This window comes from Oncorhynchus mykiss, chromosome Y (assembly GCF_013265735.2).
Source record: "Oncorhynchus mykiss isolate Arlee chromosome Y, USDA_OmykA_1.1, whole genome shotgun sequence".
NCBI classification, from domain to species: Eukaryota; Metazoa; Chordata; class Actinopteri; order Salmoniformes; family Salmonidae; genus Oncorhynchus; species Oncorhynchus mykiss.
Window position 1 is genome coordinate 39,655,519 of NC_048593.1, and position 20,847 is coordinate 39,676,365.

A 20,847-nucleotide genomic window follows, 5' to 3' on the forward strand; every position below is an offset into this window, starting at 1 on the left:
CTTTTTCCACATTTTGTTACGTTACAGCCTTATTCTAAAATTGATGAAAATGTTTTTTTCCTCTCGATCTACACACAATACCCATTAATGACGAAGCAAGTCAAAGACTTGTCCCAAAGCCACTCCTGCGCTGTCTTGGCTGTGTGCTTTCGGTCATCGTCCTGTTGGAAGGTGAACCTTGGCCCCAGTCTGAGGTCTTGAGCAGGTTTTCATCAAGGATCTCTATGTACTTTGTATCCTGACTAATCTCAGTCCCTGCCGCTGAAAAACATCCCCACAGCATGATGCTGCCACCACCATGCTTCATTGTAGGGATGGTGCCAGGTTTCTTCCAAACGTGACGCTTGGCATTCATGCCAAAGAGTTAAATCTTGGTTTCATCAAACCAGAGAGTCTTGTTTCTAATGGTCTGAGAGTCTTTAGGTGCCTTTTGGCAAACTCCAAGAGGGCTGTCATGTGCCTTTTACTGAGGAGTGGCTTCCATCTGGCCACTCTACCATAAAGGCCTGAGTGGTGGAGTACTGCAGAGATGGTTGTCTTTCTGGAAGGTTCTCCCATCTCCACAGAAGAACTCTGGAGCTCTGTCAGAGTGACCATAAGGTTCTTTGACACCTCCCAGACCAAGGCCCTTCTCCTTCGATTGCTCCGTTTGGCCGGGTGGCCAGCTCTAGGAAGAGTCTTTGTGGTTCCAAACTTCTTCCATTTAAGAATGATGGAGGCTACTGTGTTCTTGGGGACCTTCAATGCTTCAGATATTTTTTGGTACCCTTCCCCAGATCTGTGCCTCGACACAATCCTGTCTCGAAGCTCTACGGACAATTCCTTCAACCTCATGGCTTGGTTTTTAGCTCTGACATGCACTGTCAACTGTAGGACCTTATATAGACAGGTGTGTGCCTTTTCAAATAATGTCCAATCCAATTGAATTTACCACAGGTGGACTCCAATCAAGTTGTAGAAACATCTCCAGGATGATCAGTGGAAACAGGATGGGAAAAATACAAGGAACGGACATTTTTATGCAACAATAGAAACCCTATCTATCATCTTACAGTCAAAATAGCATATTATTTAAATGTAACCTTTTATTTAACTTGGCAAGTCAGTTAAGAACAAATTCTTATTTACAATGACGGGCTACCGGGGAACAGTGGGTTAACTGCCTTGTTCAGGGGGCAGAACTACAGACTTTTACCGTGTCAACTCGGGGATTGGATCCAGCAACCTTACCGTTTTACTGGCCCAGCGCTCTAACCACTAGGCTACCTGCCGCCTGCCACCCTAGCCTATTATTGAACATTCAACTCCTTTAATGAAGAAGCTAATAAAACGTTAGACGACACCGTTCTAAACAGAGCGGTTCCATTTGTGATAGATTAACATTTCTGTCAAACTTAACGTTTCCTCCTTCTTTCTAACAGCAACAACTAGGCTGCGTTGCTGATGTCACTAGGCTGCGTTGCTGATGTCACTAGGTTGCGTTGCTGATGTCACTAGGCTGCGTTGCTGATGTCACTAGGCTGCGTTGCTGATGTCACTAGGCTGCGTTGCTGATGTCACTAGGCTGCGTTGCTGATGTCACTAGGCTGCGTTGCTGATGTCACTAGGCTGCGTTGCAAATATATATATATTTTTTTTTTTAACTAGGCAAGTCAGTTAAGAACAAATTTCTTATTTTCAATGACGGACTAGGAACAGTGGGTTAACTGCCTGTTCAGGGGCAGAACGACAGATTATTTCAATGACGGCCTAGGAACAGTGGGTTAACTGATCTAGGAACAGTGGGTTAACTGGTCTAGGAACAGTGGGTTAACTGGCCTAGGAACAGTGGGTTAACTGGTCTAGGAACAGTGGGTTACCTGGTCTAGGAACAGTGGGTTAACTGATCTAGGAACAGTGGGTTAACTGATCTAGGAACAGTGGGTTAACTGATCTAGGAACAGTGGGTTAACTGATCTAGGAACAGTGGGTTAACTGGTCTAGGAACAGTGGGTTAACTGGTCTAGGAACAGTGGGTTAACTGGTCTAGGAACAGTGGGTTAACTGATCTAGGAACAGTGGGTTAACTGATCTAGGAACAGTGGGTTAACTGGTCTAGGAACAGTGGGTTAACTGGCCTAGGAACAGTGGGTTAACTGGTCTAGGAACAGTGGGTTAACTGCCTGTTCAGGGGCAGAACGACAGATTATTTCAATGATGGCCTAGGAACAGTGGGTTAACTGGCCTAGGAACAGTGGGTTAACTGATCTAGGAACAGCGGGTTAACTGGTCTAGGAACAGTGGGTTAACTGGTCTAGGAACAGTGGGTTAACTGATCTAGGAACAGTGGGTTAACTGCCTGTTCAGGGGCAGAACGACAGATTATTTCAATGATGGCCTAGGAACAGTGGGTTAACTGGCCTAGGAACAGTGGGTTAATTGATCTAGGAACAGCGGGTTAACTGGTCTAGGAACAGTGGGTTAACTGGTCTAGGAACAGTGGGTTAACTGATCTAGGAACAGTGGGGTTAACTGATCTAGGAACAGTGGGTTAACTGGTCTAGGAACAGTGGGTTAACTGGTCTAGGAACAGTGGGTTTAACTGATCTAGGAACAGTGAGTTTAACTGGTCTAGGAACAGTGGGTTAACTGGTCTAGGAACAGTGGGTTAACTGATCTAGGAACAGTGGGTTAACTGATCTAGGAACAGTGGGTTAACTGATCTAGGAACAGTGGGTTAACTGGTCTAGGAACAGTGGGTTAACTGGTCTAGGAACAGTGGGTTAACTGATCTAGGAACAGTGGGTTAACTGATCTAGGAACAGTGGGTTAACTGATCTAGGAACAGTGGGTTAACTGGTCTAGGAACAGTGGGTTAACTGGTCTAGGAACAGTGGGTTAACTGCCTGTTCAGGGGCAGAACGACAGATTATTTCAATGATGGCCTAGGAACAGTGGGTTAACTGGCCTAGGAACAGTGGGTTAACTGGTCTAGGAACAGTGGGTTAACTGGTCTAGGAACAGTGGGTTAACTGGTCTAGGAACAGTGGGTTAACTGATCTAGGAACAGTGGGTTAACTGCCTGTTCAGGGGCAGAACGACAGATTATTTCAATGATGGCCTAGGAACAGTGGGTTAACTGGCCTAGGAACAGTGGGTTAATTGATCTAGGAACAGCGGGTTAACTGGTCTAGGAACAGTGGGTTAACTGGTCTAGGAACAGTGGGTTAACTGATCTAGGAACAGTGGGGTTAACTGATCTAGGAACAGTGGGTTAACTGGTCTAGGAACAGTGGGTTAACTGGTCTAGGAACAGTGGGGTTAACTGATCTAGGAACAGTGGGTTAACTGGCCTAGGAACAGTGGGTTAATTGATCTAGGAACAGCGGGTTAACTGGTCTAGGAACAGTGGGTTAACTGGTCTAGGAACAGTGGGTTAACTGATCTAGGAACAGTGGGGTTAACTGATCTAGGAACAGTGGGTTAACTGGTCTAGGAACAGTGGGTTAACTGGTCTAGGAACAGTGGGTTTAACTGATCTAGGAACAGTGGGTTAACTGGTCTAGGAACAGTGGGTTAACTGGTCTAGGAACAGTGGGTTAACTGGTCTAGGAACAGTGGGTTAACTGATCTAGGAACAGTGGGGTTAACTGATCTAGGAACAGTGGGGTTAACTGATCTAGGAACAGTTAACCCACTGTTCCTAGTGGGTTAACTGCCTGTTCAGGGGCAGAACGACAGATTATTTCAATGACGGCCTAGGAACAGTGGGTTAACTGATCTAGGAACAGTGGGTTAACTGATCTAGGAACAGTGGGGTTAACTGCCTGTTCAGGGTATAGCTCTTCTTTGTCGTGACTCGTGGTCATCAACCATTTCTAACATCCCATCCCATTTAGAATTGTTATTTGTTGTGCGATGACTGGGCATGTTTTCACTCGCGTGTACCAGCGTTTTGAGGAGCTGCTATCGCGCTGTCTGACAGGGGATCGTTTGAGGAACGGAATAGCCTATGTTCTGTATGCTGCGCACTAAAGGCTAAATAAGATGCATGGCGACTAAAGAAAATACACATTTTAATTTAATTCCACTAAATTATGCAAATTGACCTATAGACTGGAATGCATGACAAGTCAAATATATTTTTGGCCTGTTAACCGATTAACGGTTAACTGTTAGCATCGTTACACTATAGGAGTACTGAGCTGGGAGTATGGCTCTCTCTAAGTGTCTGTGTCTGTCTCTGTGTAGGAGTACTGAGCTGGGAGTATGGCTCTCTCTAAATGTCTGTGTCTCTGTGTAGATGTACTGAGCTGAGAGTATGGCTCTCTCTAAGTGTCTTTGTCTCTCTCTGTCTCTGTGTAGGAGTACTGAGCTGGGAGTATGGCTCACTCTAAGTCTCGAGCGGCCGATGGGAAGATCACCTACCCTCCGGGGGTCAAGGAGATCTCCAGCAACATCTCCAAGGAGGAGATGGTCCGCCGACTCAAGGTCAGTAATGTCTCTATTTATTAGCCCGACCACAGCCTTATAGCTAGGACTGTTCAATTACGCTCCTGGAAGGCCTAAACACTTTTTTTGGTTTTCATCTCCTTCTAATCAGGGAATAATTCTGACATGAGATGAGTGCAATTAGATACTATGGGGAAGAATAAAATAAATTGAGTGTTCTGGCAATTGAACAGCCCTGCTATAGCCCTACGTTGTTGTTGTTGTTATTGTTATTAAACTGTGTATTGTTATACTCCTTGAGTCCCGCAAGGATGTGTTCTTGGACCTCTTTTTTTTTTCTTCAGTGGAACTGTAGAATTTGTGGCCCATGCTAGACGGACCATGGAGAAGACGCCCTTTATACAGGATAATAAAGATTGACTGTGATTTTATTGTTTGACTGCCTGATTGATTGATTGATTGTGTGATGGTGGTGAAGATGGACATGGATGAAGACGGGGAGGTTAGAGAAGGGAGCTTTACCTCAACCTGTCAGTCAATCAATGAATCCACCTCTCTCTCTCTCTCTCTCTGTCTCTCTGTCTCTCTGTCTCTCTGTCTCTCTGTCTCTCTGTCTCTCTGTCTCTCTGTCTCTCTGTCTCTCTCTCTCTGTCTCTCTGTCTCTGTGTGTGTGTGTGTAGATGGTGGTGAAAACATTCATGGACATGGATCAGGACAGTGAGGAGGAGAAGGAGTTGTACCTGAACCTGGCTCTCCATCTGGCGTCTGACTTCTTCCTGAAGCACCCCGACAAGGACGTTCGCCTCCTAGTGGCCTGCTGCTTGGCCGACATTTTCAGAATCTACGCCCCAGAGGCCCCCTACACATCACCTGATAAGCTGAAGGTAACTTCTCCATACACATCACCTGATAAGCTGAAGGTAACTTCTCCATACATATCACCTGATAAGCTGAAGGTAACTTCTTCATACATATCACCTGATAAGCTGAAGGTAACTTCTTCATACATATCACCTGATAAGCTGAAGGTAACTTCTCCATACATATCACCTGATAAGCTGAAGGTAACTTCTTCATACATATCACCTGATAAGCTGAAGGTAACTTCTCCATACATATCACCTGATAAGCTGAAGGTAACTTCTTCATACACATCACCTGATAAGCTGAAGGTAACTTCTCCATACATATCACCTGATAAGCTGAAGGTAACTTCTTCATACATATCACCTGATAAGCTGAAGGTAACTTCTTCATACATATCACCTGATAAGCTGAAGGTAACTTCTCCATACACATCACCTGATAAGCTGAAGGTAACTTCTCCATACACATCACCTGATAAGCTGAAGGTAACTTCTCCATACACATCACCTGATAAGCTGAAGGTAACTTCTCCATACACATCACCTGATAAGCTGAAGGTAACTTCTCCATACACATCACCTGATAAGCTGAAGGTAACTTCTCCATACACATCACCTGATAAGCTGAAGATATAACTAGGATGATTCCACCAAATATTTTTAGTGTCTCGATTGTTCTGGCAAATTTTCACATAGAAACTTCATTAGGAGGAAGGATGTTTGCATTACAAACCCATTTTTTTTTATTATAAATCATGACGAACGTGTCAGTTTTAGGCCCTTTTTAGACCTAGACATGTATGACCCTATGATCCGTGAACCAGACATGATACAGACATGATCTTGCTCTCATCATACTCCTCATAGTGGCCTCTAACAAATGGAGTATGCACAAACATGAATTTAATTCAAAATTACAAATATTTATACTAATTTCTCCAAACTACCCTCATTGATTTAGTTCATTTGAAGACATATTGTTTGTAACAGTATACTCTACAAGTACATCACATTTCCAGAGTGGGCTCTGTGCTAATTCAGAAGTTATGATACATGTTATGCGCACCACCAACACAGTGAATGGGAAAATGGAGTCAAATAGAACTCCCTCTGCTGGTGACTTGCTGAATGTGCCATCCTAAAGGAGTGCTGTGATTGGTTAATGACCTATAGTGTCAATTTCTGTGTATAAAAAAAGGGTCATATTGTTAAAAGTACCAGAAAGCCACTCTGGAAATATTAACGTGTTTTTTAAGAGTATATACAGTAGTTATAATCAATGTTGTTGTTGTTTTTAAACGACACAAAAATACAAAAAAGAAGCACAATCAAAATGGTTGTTTTGAGATAATATTTTTGATGTTGAATAAATGAATGTTTATTTCAGAATCTATACATACTCCATATGTTAGAGCTCCCTATTGTGTAACCTTTCTTCAACTAGGCGAGTCGGTTAAGAACAAATTGTTACAATGAGGCCTACACCAGCCAAACCCAGACGAAGCTGGGCCACCCTATGGGGCTCCAAATCTCGGCCGGATGTGATTCGGCCTGGATTGGAACCAGGGGCTGTAGTGACGCCTCTTGCACTGAGATGCAGTGTCTTAGACCTCTGCGCCACTCGGGAGCTCGAGCCTGAATGACACTGGAGCTGACCACATGTTGACTGGTCGATTGTTTGGTCAATTTATTTAGTCGAACAGTGGCAAATATATGTTTTTAAAAAATGATGGACATTGTATCCATTGTGGAAGCCGCAGAGATGGCACACCAGTAGAACATTTACTGTTAATTCCCATCATTTCTAATCTACAATGTTCATTTTTAATGCATCCAATATATTATTATTACAGTCTTACCATTGTAGAAGTGGACAAGTTGTTTCATTGTTCGGCTACACTTGTGTGGAAAAAAAGTTGAGGTTTTATTTCATTCCATTAACCAGTTGTCAATTTATTCATTCTTCTTTTTGTTTGGAACGATCCTGTCAGTCTTGAGTAAGGACAACGCACGCACTTGGATTACATATATAGAAGTAGGACTAGTCTACATGGCCTGCACGTTAATGTGCACATGTGTCCATATGGAGATCTGATACTATTTCTGATTGGCTTAACTCACAGTCACTGGGGCGCTTCTCAAATAATGTTTTTCTTCGCCTTAAAACAGCAACTAAACAAAGTCTGTTTTTACATCAATTGAGAAAAGCTACATGGAGGAACTATAGTCAATTTTCCAGCTCCGTCCCTTTTGATTACCACTCAGCATGAAAGGGGGGGGGGGGGGGTCATGCTCTGATCCGGTTGAAACTTAATAAAATAGGCCTACCTGTTTCCTTCTTATCCTTTGCACAAAATAGCCTACAGCAGTGTCTTGTCTGTCCAGAGCTCACTGAAGCAGGAAACTCCTGAGGGCACAGAATATTTTGTACAATGTTACAAGTTTGCAGCAGAACCAAGTTAAATACAATAGCTGCTACAATGTTACAAGTTTGCAGCAGAACCAAGTTAAATACAATAGCTGCTACAATGTTACAAGTTTGCAGCAGAACTTAAATACAATAGCTGCTACAATGTTACAAGTTTGCAGCAGAACCAAGTTAAAACAATAGCTGCTACAATGTTACAAGTTTGCAGCAGAACCAAGTTAAATACAATAGCTGCTACAATGTTACAAGTTTGCAGCAGAACCAAGTTAAAACAATAGCTGCTACAATGTTACAAGTTTGCAGCAGAACCAAGTTAAAACAATAGCTGCTACAATGTTACAAGTTTGTAGCAGAACCAAGTTAAAACAATAGCTGCTACAATGTTACAAGTTTGCAGCAGAACTTAAATACAATAGCTGCTACAATGTTACAAGTTTGCAGCAGAACTTAAATACAATAGCTGCTACAATGTTACAAGTTTGCAGCAGAACCAAGTTAAAACAATAGCTGCTACAATGTTACAAGTTTGCAGCAGAACCAAGTTAAAACAATAGCTGCTACAATGTTACAAGTTTGCAGCAGAACCAAGTTAAAACAATAGCTGCTACAATGTTACAAGTTTGCAGCAGAACCAAGTTAAATACAATAGCTGCTACAATGTTACAAGTTTGCAGCAGAACCAAGTTAAAACAATAGCTGCTACAATGTTACAAGTTTGCAGCAGAACTTAAATACAATAGCTGCTACAATGTTACAAGTTTGCAGCAGAACTTAAATACAATAGCTGCTACAATGTTACAAGTTTGCAGCAGAACCAAGTTAAAACAATAGCTGCTACAATGTTACAAGTTTGCAGCAGAACCAAGTTAAAACAATAGCTGCTACAATGTTACAAGTTTGCAGCAGAACCAAGTTAAAACAATAGCTGCTACAATGTTACAAGTTTGCAGCAGAACCAAGTTAAATACAGTAGTTGCTACAATGTTACAAGTTTGCAGCAGAACCAAGTTAAAACAATAGCTGCTACAATGTTACAAGTTTGCAGCAGAACCAAGTTAAAACAATAGCTGCTACAATGTTACAAGTTTGCAGCAGAACCAAGTTAAATACAGTAGTTGCTACAATGTTACAAGTTTGCAGCAGAACCAAGTTAAAACAATAGCTGCTACAATGTTACAAGTTTGCAGCAGAACCAAGTTAAAACAATAGCTGCTACAATGTTACAAGTTTGCAGCAGAACCAAGTTAAAACAATAGCTGCTACAATGTTACAAGTTTGCAGCAGAACCAAGTTAAATACAGTAGTTGCTACAATGTTACAAGTTTGCAGCAGAACCAAGTTAAAACAATAGCTGCTACAATGTTACAAGTTTGCAGCAGAACCAAGTTAAAACAATAGCTGCTACAATGTTACAAGTTTGCAGCAGAACTTAAATACAATAGCTGCTACAATGTTACAAGTTTGCAGCAGAACCAAGTTAAAACAATAGCTGCTACAATGTTACAAGTTTGCAGCAGAACTTAAATACAATAGCTGCTACAATGTTACAAGTTTGCAGCAGAACCAAGTTAAAACAATAGCTGCTACAATGTTACAAGTTTGCAGCAGAACCAAGTTAAAACAATAGCTGCTACAATGTTACAAGTTTGCAGCAGAACCAAGTTAAAACAATAGCTGCTACAATGTTACAAGCTTGCAGCAGAACCAAGTTAAAACAATAGCTGCTACAATGTTACAAGTTTGCAGCAGAACTTAAATACAATAGTTGCTACAATGTTACAAGTTTGCAGCAGAACCAAGTTAAATACAGTAGTTGCTACAATGTTTCCTGTTCCTTGCACGCAGGCCACATGGGATAGCCAATGTGATTCATAGGAGATTTATTTTTATCAGGATATTTTCTACCTGCAGGCTGCTATCTTTTAATTTGTTGGCTTTATATAGGCACTTTTTTTTTTACATAGTTGGCAATAGAAGTAACTTTTTTTTTAAATGTATCATTTTTATTTCGCATTTTGATTAACCAAATACCATTTGATTTTGCGAAATGAAGAGAATTATTATAAATTAGAAACTGTTCCACGAAAATGTGCATATGAAAATCATAACTGGCACGCACGCAGATCAGTAGAACTGGTCGGATAACTTGGCACTCCAAATGGAAAAAGTTGCCTGCTGCTGGTGTACTTCAGGAGTGTAACGGCACAATCTGTAAAGGCCAGCAGCAGACACCGGGAGGAGGGGGGGGGTCTGGAACAGGTTTTTAATTTCTTCTGGTTAGAGTATATTGATCTCTGGCGCCCTCTTTAGTAATTTGTCTTCATTTTTAAGTTGCAGTGCTTAAAGCATCAGACAAAGCTCAGTAAGCCTACATGTAGTTGATTTTATTCAAACAAGGTGTGTCTATATGTTGACCAAATCGATTGGTCGAAAGAACAGACGACTCTCAGTCGACTAAGTTTTTTTTACATTGGGGACAGCCCTAAATGACACTAAGATGATGTTTGTATCATGTAAGGTTTACACATCATATTGTCTTGCAGGAAGCATGTATAGGTCTGAAAAGGGTTCAAAATGACCAATTTCATCATGATATTCTCAAAAATTGGTTTGTGATACAAATGTTAAAACCATGTCAAACATCCTTCCTCCCAATGAAGTTTCTACGTGAGAATTTGCCAGAACAATCTGGAATCCCCCAAAAAATATTTTCAGCCGGCGATCTCAACTCTTGCCAATTGAGATCGCCACAGACAATAAGGCTAGCCTAGACCCTTCACTCTGTCTGTAGCTACAGTTAGTTAGCCTAAAGTAACACATCCGTGTTTGGTCTGTAGACTGCTTCTAATGGTTTTTGATGGTTGTGTGTTCATGGTTGTTATTTTCAGGATATCTTCATGTTCATCACTCGCCAGCTGAAAGGACTGGAGGACACCAAGAGTGCTCAGTTTAACAGATACTTCTACCTGCTGGAGGTAAGAGGTCAGGGGTCAGTTTAACAGATACTTCTACCTGCTGGAGGTAAGAGGTCAGGGGTCAGTTTAACAGATACTTCTACCTGCTGGAGGTAAGAGGTCATGGGTCAGTTTAACAGATACTTCTACCTGCTGGAGGTGAGAGGTCAGGGGTCAGTTTAACAGATACTTCTACCTGCTGGAGGTGAGAGGTCAGGAGTCAGTTTAACAGATACTTCTACCTGCTGGAGGTGAGAGGTCAGGGGTCAGTTTAACAGATACTTCTACCTGCTGGAGGTAAGAGGTCAGGGGTCAGTTTAACAGATACTTCTACCTGCTGGAGGTAAGAGGTCAGGGGTCAGTTTAACAGATACTTCTACCTGCTGGAGGTAAGAGGTCAGGGGTCAGTTTAACAGATACTTCTACCTGCTGGAGGTCATGGGTTAGGGGTCAGTTCAAATAATACTTCTACCTGCTGGAGGTAAGGGGTCAGGGGTCAGCATGTGCTGGTGGTGTCTGTGTACTGCGCATTACATATCGTCACTGTCTGATGAAAATCTATTATTTCCAAAATATATAAACTTTTCAAGAAATAGAAAAATATTACAATATTTTAACAAAGCTTGTGAAGTTAAATAATTATTTTGAATACATTTTCCTGGTCTTAGAGACATGAAATATAAAAAATATATTGAGGGGAATTACTTTACATGGTAACCATATATCTCTGTATAGTGTTAACCTTGCAGTTTCTCTCTCTGTATAGTGTTAACCTTGCAGTTTCTCTCTCTGTATAGTGTTAACATCTCTCTCTCTCTCTCTGTATAGTGTTAACCTTGCAGTTTCTCTCTCTCTGTATAGTGTTAACCTCTCTCTCTCTGTATAGTGTTAACCTCTCTCTCTCTCTGTATGGTGTTAACCTCTCTCTCTCTCTCTCTCTCTCTGTATAGTGTTAACCTCTCTCTCTCTCTCTGTATAGTGTTAACCTCTCTCTCTCTGTGTATAGTGTTAACCTCTCTCTCTCTCTGTATAGTGTTAACCTCTCTATCTCTCTGTATAGTGTTAACCTCTCTCTCTCTCTGTATAGTGTTAACCTCTCTCTCTCTCTCTCTGTATAGTGTTAACCTCTCTCTCTCTCTCTGTATAGTGTTAACCTCTCTCTCTCTCTGTATAGTGTTAACCTCTCTCTCTCTGTATGGTGTTAACCTCTCTCTCTCTGTATGGTGTTAACCTCTCTCTCTCTGTATGGTGTTAACCTCTCTCTCTCTCTGTATGGTGTTAACCTCTCTCTCTCTGTATAGTGTTAACCTCTCTCTCTGTATAGTGTTAACCTCTCTCTCTCTCTCTGTATAGTGTTAACCTCTCTCTCTCTCTGTATAGTGTTAACCTCTCTCTCTCTCTGTATAGTGTTAACCTCTCTCTCTCTCTCTGTATAGTGTTAACCTATCTCTCTCTGTGTATAGTGTTAACCTCTCTCTCTCTCTGTATAGTGTTAACCTCTCTCTCTCTTTGTATAGTGTTAACCTCTCTCTCTCTCTGTATAGTGTTAACCTCTCTCTCTCTCTGTATAGTGTTAATCTCTCTCTCTGTATAGTGTTAACCTCTCTCTCTGTATAGTGTTAACCTCTCTCTCTCTCTCTGTATAGTGTTAACCTCTCTCTCTGTATAGTGTTAACCTCTCTCTCTCTCTGTATAGTGTTAACCTCTCTCTCTCTCTGTATAGTGTTAACCTCTCTCTCTCTCTGTATAGTGTTAACCTCTCTCTCTCTTTGTATAGTGTTAACCTCTCTCTCTCTCTGTATAGTGTTAACCTCTCTCTCTCTGTATAGTGTTAACCTCTCTCTCTCTGTATAGTGTTAACCTCTCTCTCTCTCTGTATAGTGTTAACCTCTCTCTCTCTCTGTATAGTGTTAACCTCTCTCTCTCTCTCTGTATAGTGTTAACCTCTCTCTCTCTCTCTGTATAGTGTTAACCTCTCTCTCTCTCTCTGTATAGTGTTAACCTCTCTCTCTCTGTATAGTGTTAACCTCTCTCTCTCTGTATAGTATTAACCTCTCTCTCTGTATAGTGTTAACCTCTCTCTCTCTCTGTATAGTGTTAACCTCTCTCTCTCTGTATAGTGTTAACCTCTCTCTCTCTGTATAGTGTTAACCTCTCTCTGTATAGTATTAACCTCTCTCTCTGTATAGTATTAACCTCTCTCTGTGTATAGTGTTAACCTCTCTCTCTGTGTGTATAGTGTTAACCTCTCTCTCTCTCTGTATAGTATTAACCTCTCTCTCTCTGTATAGTATTAACCTCTCTCTCTGTATAGTATTAACCTCTCTCTCTCTGTATAGTGTTAACCTCTCTCTCTCTGTATAGTGTTAACCTCTCTCTGTATAGTGTTAACCTCTCTCTATCTGTATAGTGTTAACCTCTCTCTCTCTTTGTAGAACATAGCGTGGGTGAAGTCCTATAACATCTGCTTTGAGCTGGAGGACAGCAATGAGATCTTTACTCAGCTCTACAGGACCCTGTTCCAGGTCATCAAGTATGTACCACATATACACTTCTCTCTCTCTTTTCTTGCTCCCCTCTCTTTTTCTCTCTCTGTGTCCCCCCTCTCTCTCTTTTCTCTCTCCCCTCTCTTTCTCTCTCTTCTCTCTCCCCTATCTTTCTCTCTCTGTGTCCCCTATCTTTCTCTCTCTGTGTCCCCTCTCTTTCTCTGTGTCCCCCCTCTCTTTCTCTGTCTCCTCTCTTTCTCTCTCTGTGTGTCCCCTCTCTTTCTCTCTCTGTGTCCCCTCTCTCCATCTACTCAACACAGCCTCGAGGGCTGAGTTCTGCAGCAGAGAACTTGGCAGTGAGCTAGTCGAACGAGATCAGAGCGGCTTGTATGTAGCAACGCTCATGCCCCGCCCACCTGAGCATCTGCTTTTTTTCTCAGCCATCTATGTCCTGTGTGTTTTGGGGGGGGGGGGATTAATTGCTTTGCTGGATTAATTGCTTTCATTTTTACCCCTGTGACTCTTTCGTACTCTAACTTGTGCCTGTCGTTCTTTTCCCCGTTAACGCAACAACCGCTCAAATGTTTGTAATGACCTGTCAAACACACCCCCGGTAATGTCTGAAATGGGCTTGGTGGAATATGTCGTGTGTGTGTGTGTGTGTGTGTGTGTGTGTGTGCGTGCCCGCTCGCTCGCTCGCTCTTGGTGAATAGAGGGTAATGGTCTTAGGAATGTGAGTAATCGATCTGGGTAGAAGTTGCCCTTAGGCCCAGATCTAGGATCAGCTAACACCCCCCCACATCCTAACAGTAACCATCAGGGAGGAAACATGCAGAAACTGATCTTACATCAGTGTTAACTTCATCCTAGTCTGTCTGGCTCTGGATGCTGCTTCCTAGTGCTTCCACTTTGGGGGGGGGGTTACCATTTTTCAGCCTCTTCATTATCTCCAGCACAATACCAGTGTCGTCATATGTGAAATCAGCTTTTGTAGAAAAAGTTTAAAAGAAATGGTACCTGATGACATCATAAAAAATAAAGTGATTTTCCTAAAACTAAGATTTGTGGTGACGTGGGGGGAGGCAAGAAAACCCCCTCCCTGTGCTTGAAACTCGTTTTGAAAAATCTGTTTATTTTTCTTTTAGTCCAACACTATAAAAATAATTTACGGCAACAAGAACACACTTAATATTATTAGTAGATGTAACTCAAAGTAAGTTCAGGGAATCGGTAATAAGCATAAAAATATATTGGATATAATATTATTAAATATGAGTTGATGTCACACAAATATTTTTAGCGAAGCCAACATGTGTTTTGAAAACGCTTAAATGTTTAACATATTTCCCTGAATTTGATCATGTTCTGTTTGAACCTACTTTAGACTGGTGTTAATGGTACAGACTGGTGTTAATGGTACAGACTGGTGGTAATGGTACAGACTGGTGGCGTTGGTATAATGGTCTGGCCCCATCCTGCCTGGTGGCGTTGGTATAATGGTCTGGCCCCATCCTGCCTGGTGTTAATGGTACAGACTGGTGGTAATGGTACAGACTGGTGGCGTTGGTATAATGGTCTGGCCCCATCCTGCCTGGTGGCGTTGGTATAATGGTCTGGCCCCATCCTGCCTGGTGTTAATGGTACAGACTGGTGTTAATGGTACAGACTGGTGGTGTTGGTATAATGGTCTGGCCCCATCCTGCCTGGTGTTAATGGTACAGACTGGTGTTAATGGTACAGACTGGTGGTGTTGGTATAATGGTCTGGCCCCATCCTGCCTGGTGTTAATGGTACAGACTGGTGTTAATGGTACAGACTGGTGGTGTTGGTATAATGGTCTGGCCCCATCCTGCCTGGTGTTAATGGTACAGACTGGTGTTAATGGTACAGACTGGTGGTGTTGGTATAATGGTCTGGCCCCATCCTGCCTGGTGTTAATGGTACAGACTGGTGTTAATGGTACAGACTGGTGTTAATGGTACAGACTGGTGTTAATGGTACAGACTGGTGTTAATGGTACAGACTGGTGGTGTTAATGGTACAGACTGGTGTTAATGGTACAGGCTGGTGTTAATGGTACAGACTGGTGTTAATGGTACAGGCTGGTGTTAATGGTACAGACTGGTGGTGTTAATGGTACAGGCTGGTGTTAATGGTACAGGCTGGTGTTAATGGTACAGGCTGGTGTTAATGGTACAGACTGGTGTTAATGGTACAGACTGGTATTAATGGTACAGACTGGTGTTAATGGTACAGGCTGGTGGTAATGGTACAGACTGGTGGTAATGGTACAGACTGGTGTTAATGGTACAGACTGGTGTTAATGGTACAGACTGGTGTTAATGGTACAGACTGGTGGTAATGGTACAGACTGGTGGTAATGGTACAGACTGGTGTTAATGGTACAGACTGGTGTTAATGGTACAGACTGGTGTTAATGGTACAGACTGGTGTTAATGGTACAGGCTGGTGTTAATGGTACAGACTGGTGGTGTTAATGGTACAGGCTGGTGGTAATGGTACAGACTGGTGGTAATGGTACAGACTGGTGTTAATGGTACAGCCTGGTGTTAATGGTACAGACTGGTGTTAATGGTACAGACTGGTGTTAATGGTACAGACTGGTGTTAATGGTACAGACTGGTGTTAATGGTACAGCCTGGTGTTAATGGTACAGACTGGTGTTAATGGTACAGACTGGTGTTAATGGTACAGGCTGGTGTTAATGGTACAGGCTGGTGTTAATGGTACAGACTGGTGTTAATGGTACAGGCTGGTGTTAATGGTACAGGCTGGTGTTAATGGTACAGGCTGGTGTTAATGGTACAGGCTGGTGTTAATGGTACAGGCTGGTGTTAATGGTACAGACTGGTGTTAATGGTACAGACTGGTGTTAATGGTACAGACTGGTGTTAATGGTACAGACTGGTGTTAATGGTACAGGCTGGTGTTAATGGTACAGGCTGGTGTTAATGGTACAGGCTGGTGTTAATGGTACAGGCTGGTGTTAATGGTACAGACTGGTGTTAATGGTACAGACTGGTGTTAATGGTACAGACTGGTGGTGTTAATGGTACAGACTGGTGTTAATGGTACAGACTGGTGGTGTTAATGGTACAGGCTGGTGTTAATGGTACAGACTGGTGGTGTTAATGGTACAGACTGGTGTTAATGGTACAGACTGGTGTTAATGGTACAGACTGGTGGTGTTAATGGTACAGACTGGTGGTGTTAATGGTACAGACTGGTGGTGTTAATGGTACAGACTGGTGGTGTTAATGGTACAGACTGGTGGTGTTAATGGTACAGACTGGTGTTAATGGTACAGACTGGTGTTAATGGTACAGGCTGGTGTTAATGGTACAGGCTGGTGTTAATGGTACAGGCTGGTGTTAATGGTACAGGCTGGTGTTAATGGTACAGCCTGGTGTTAATGGTACAGACTGGTGTTAATGGTACAGACTGGTGTTAATGGTACAGACTGGTGTTAATGGTACAGACTGGTGTTAATGGTACAGACTGGTGGTGTTAATGGTACAGACTGGTGGTGTTAATGGTACAGACTGGTGGTGTTAATGGTACAGACTGGTGGTGTTAATGGTACAGACTGGTGGTGTTAATGGTACAGACTGGTGGTGTTAATGGTACAGACTGGTGGTGTTAATGGTACAGACTGGTGTTAATGGTACAGACTGGTGTTAATGGTACAGGCTGGTGTTAATGGTACAGCCTGGTGTTAATGGTACAGACTGGTGTTAATGGTACAGCCTGGTGTTAATGGTACAGACTGGTGTTAATGGTACAGACTGGTGTTAATGGTACAGACTGGTGTTAATGGTACAGACTGGTGGTAATGGTACAGACTGGTGTTAATGGTACAGACTGGTGTTAATGGTACAGGCTGGTGGCGTTGGTATAATGGTCTGGTCCCATCCTGCCTGGTGTTAATGGTACAGCCTGGTGTTAATGGTACAGCCTGGTGTTAATGGTACAGCCTGGTGTTAATGGTACAGACTGGTGTTAATGGTACAGACTGGTGTTAATGGTACAGACTGGTGTTAATGGTACAGACTGGTGTTAATGGTACAGACTGGTGTTAATGGTACAGGCTGGTGGCGTTGGTATAATGGTCTGGCCCCATCCTGCCTGGTGGCGTTGGTATAATGGTCTGGCCCCATCCTGCCTGGTGGCGTTGGTATAATGGTCTGGCCCCATCCTGTCTGGTGTTAATGGTACAGACTGGTGGCGTTGGTATAATGGTCTGGCCCCATCCTGCCTGGTGTTAATGGTACAGACTGGTGGCGTTGGTATAATGGTCTGGCCCCATCCTGCCTGGTGGCGTTGGTATAATGGTCTGGCCCCATCCTGCCTGGTGTTAATGGTACAGACTGGTGGCGGTGGTATAATGGTCTGGGGAATGATTTCCTGGCACACTTTAGGTCCCTTGATACCAATTAAGCTACGTTTTTAACAACCCAACTTGTAGAATCCATTCCCCGAAGAAGTCAGGCTGTTCTGGGGGGGGGGGGGGGGGGGGGGGGGGGGGGGGGGTCTGACCTGGTACTAGATTGGTGTACCTAATAAACTGGTCACAGTGTACGGTCCCAGGTTACTGTAAAGATCTGTGTTTTTTTTAATCAAAAGTGTTATAGCAACAAAATGTGATTTTACTTGACTCCTGTTTCCGTAGCAACGGGCACAACCAGAAGGTGCACATGCACATGGTGGATCTGATGAGTTCCATCGTCTGTGAAGGAGACAGCGTGTCACAGGAACTACTGGACACCGTGCTGGTCAATCTGGTGCCTGCCCACAAGGTATACACACACACACACACACACACACACACACACACACACACACACACACACTGAGAAAACACACACACACACACACACACACACTGAGAAAACACACACACACACACACTGAAAACACACACACATTGAAAACACGCACACACTGAAAACACACACACACACACACACACACACACACTGAAAACACATACACACACACACACACACACACACACACACACACACACACTGAACACACACACTGAAAATACCCACACACTGAAAACACACACACACACACTGAACACACACACACACACTGTAAACACACACACACACACTGTAAACACACACACACACACTAAAAACACACACTGAAAATACCCACACACTGAATACACACACTGAAATCACACACACACTGAAAACACACACACACACACTGTTGTATTTAGCCTTATAGTGTGTAGTGTGTGTTAGCCCGCTGGCTGGAGTGTTGGCTAATCACTGCATCCACACTGTTTCTGGTAATGTGAATCAGTCTGTCTCAGTGTTCAGTAATACTGTGAGACTCCTACTGTCTGGTAATGTGAATCAGTCTGTCTCAGTGTTCAGTAATACTGTGAACCAGTCTGTCTCAGTGTTCAGTAATACTGTGAACCAGTCTGTCTCAGTGTTCAGTAAAACTGTGAGACTCCTACTGTCTGGTAATGTGAATCAGTCTGTCTCAGTGTTCAGTAATACTGTGAACCAGTCTGTCTCAGTGTTCAGTAATACTGTGAATCAGTCTGTCTCAGTGTTCAGTAATACTGTGAGACCCCTGCTGTTGATGAAAGGTACTGCAGGACACAGTTCTTATAATGGCAGTATCTGTAACATAAAATATATATATATATATATATATATATATATATATATATATATATATATATATATTTTTCTTCTATAAAATATGATTTACTTAAATGGCTAATATACATTTTAAATTAAATAAAAGTACAGTTAAAAGTGAAGAAATGCCTCTTTCACCTTGTGCATGTCTCTTTCTTTTTTAATAAAACGTTGTTGTTGTAGAACCTGAACAAGCAGGCGTATGACCTGGCCAAGGCTCTGCTGAAGAGAACAGCTCAGGCTATAGAGCCCTACATCACTAATGTAAGTAGACTTTACTGCACCTCTCATATCTCTCTCTCCTCCGTTCTCTCTTTCTTATCTTGGGTTTCGGGAAGTTGCTCGTGCAATGTGATATTGACAGTTGTGTTTGTGTACTAATGCTCTCTCTCTCTGTCACCTCTGTCTCTCTCTCTCTCTCTCTCTCTCTCTGTGTCACCTCTGTCTCTCTCTCTTTGTGTCGCTCTCTCTCTGTCTCTTTCTTTCTCTCTCTCTCTCTCTCTCTCGCTCTCTCTCTGTCGCTCTTTCTCTCTCTTTGTGTCGCTCTCTCTCTCTCTCTCTGTGTCTCTCTCTCTGTGTCTCTCTCTTTGTATCTCTCTCTCTCTGTGTCTCTCTTTGTATTTCACTCTCTCTCTCTCTCTCTCTCTCTCTCTCTCTCTGTGTCTCTCTCTCTGTGGCTCTCTCTGTCTCTCTCTCTTTGTATCTCTTTCTCTGTGTCTCTCTGGCTCTCTCTGTGTCTCTCTCTCTCTCTCTCTCTCTCTCTTTGTATCTCTCTTTCTCGGTGTCTCTTTCTGTGTCTCTCTCTTGCTCTCTCTCTGTGTCTCTCCATCAGTTCTTCAACCTGGTGTTGATGTTGGGGAAGACGTCTGTCAGTGATCTGTCAGAACATGTGTTTGACCTGATCCTGGAGCTCTACAACATAGACAGCCATCTACTGCTGTCTGTACTACCACAGCTAGAGTTTAAACTGAAGGTATAACACACACACACACACACACACCTACCTCAAGGACAAACTACCTCTCGTTTACTGAATGATAACCCCTCCCTCCCCTCTTTCTCTGCTCTCCCTCTTTCTCTCTTTCTCCCTTCCTCTCCAGAGCAATGATAATGATGAGCGTCTCCAGGTGGTCAAGCTGTTAGCTAAGATGTTTGGAGCTAAAGACTCTGAGCTGGCAGCACAGAACAAACCCCTGTGGCAGTGTTACCTGGGCAGGTGAGACAGAGAGAGGGTGTTCTCATGCTGGCTAAATGTTTGGTGTGAAAGGCTTTCCTGTTACGTGTGTGTGTGTGTGTTTTACTATACTTGTGAGTAGAGGTCGCCCGATTAATCGGAATGGCCGATTAATTAGGGTCGATTTCAAGTTTTCATAACAATCGGAAATCGGTATTTTTGGCCGATTTTTACAAATAAAAATGTAATTTTTATTTAACTAGGCAAGTCAGTTAAGAACACATTCTTATTTTCAATGATGGCCTAGGAACGGTGGGTTAACTGCCTTGTTCAGGGGGCAGAACGACAGATTTTTACCTTGTCAGCCCAGGGATTCAATCTTGCAACCTTAGTTAACTAGTCCAACGCTCTTTGGGTTCATTGCACGCAGTGTCAGGATATATGCAACAGTTTGGGTCACCTGGCTCGTTGCGAACTAATTTGCCAGAATTGTACATAATTATGACATAACATTGAATTAATAGGCTAGGGTACAATGTAACAGAAATATTTAGACTCATGGATGCCACCTGTTAGATAAAATACAGAACGGTTCAGTATTTCATTGAAAGAATAAACGTCTTGTTTTCGAGATGATAGTTTCCGGAATGGACCATATTAATGACCTAAGGCTCGTATTTCAGTGTGTTTTTATGTTATAATTAAGTCTATGATTTGATAGAGCAGTCTGACTGAGTGGTGGTAGGCAGCAGCAGGCTCGTAAGCATTCATTCAAACAGCACTTTCGTGCATTTTGCCAGCAGCTCTTCGCAAGCACA

At 42.7% G+C, this 20,847-nt stretch overlaps 1 protein-coding gene across 3 annotated transcripts in view; it reads left to right on the forward strand.

The window, feature by feature from the left end:
• The window catches only part of pds5b (PDS5 cohesin associated factor B), a 99,585-nt gene that overhangs the window by 24,255 nt on the left and 54,483 nt on the right, over window positions 1-20,847 (forward strand). The window contains exons 2-9 of one of the 3 annotated variants that reach the window (XM_036968175.1): window positions 4,345-4,470; window positions 5,112-5,315; window positions 10,614-10,700; window positions 13,115-13,212; window positions 17,856-17,982; window positions 19,039-19,119; window positions 19,688-19,828; window positions 19,956-20,071. In XM_036968175.1, coding sequence (XP_036824070.1) covers window positions 4,363-4,470; window positions 5,112-5,315; window positions 10,614-10,700; window positions 13,115-13,212; window positions 17,856-17,982; window positions 19,039-19,119; window positions 19,688-19,828; window positions 19,956-20,071 — 962 coding nt within the window. In that variant the 5' untranslated portion in view covers window positions 4,345-4,362. Of the gene's footprint in view, window positions 1-4,342; window positions 4,471-5,111; window positions 5,316-10,613; window positions 10,701-11,069; window positions 11,115-13,114; window positions 13,213-17,855; window positions 17,983-19,038; window positions 19,120-19,687; window positions 19,829-19,955; window positions 20,072-20,847 lie in introns of those variants that run through there. The other 2 variants (XM_036968176.1, XM_036968177.1) reach the window with 2 other exon arrangements.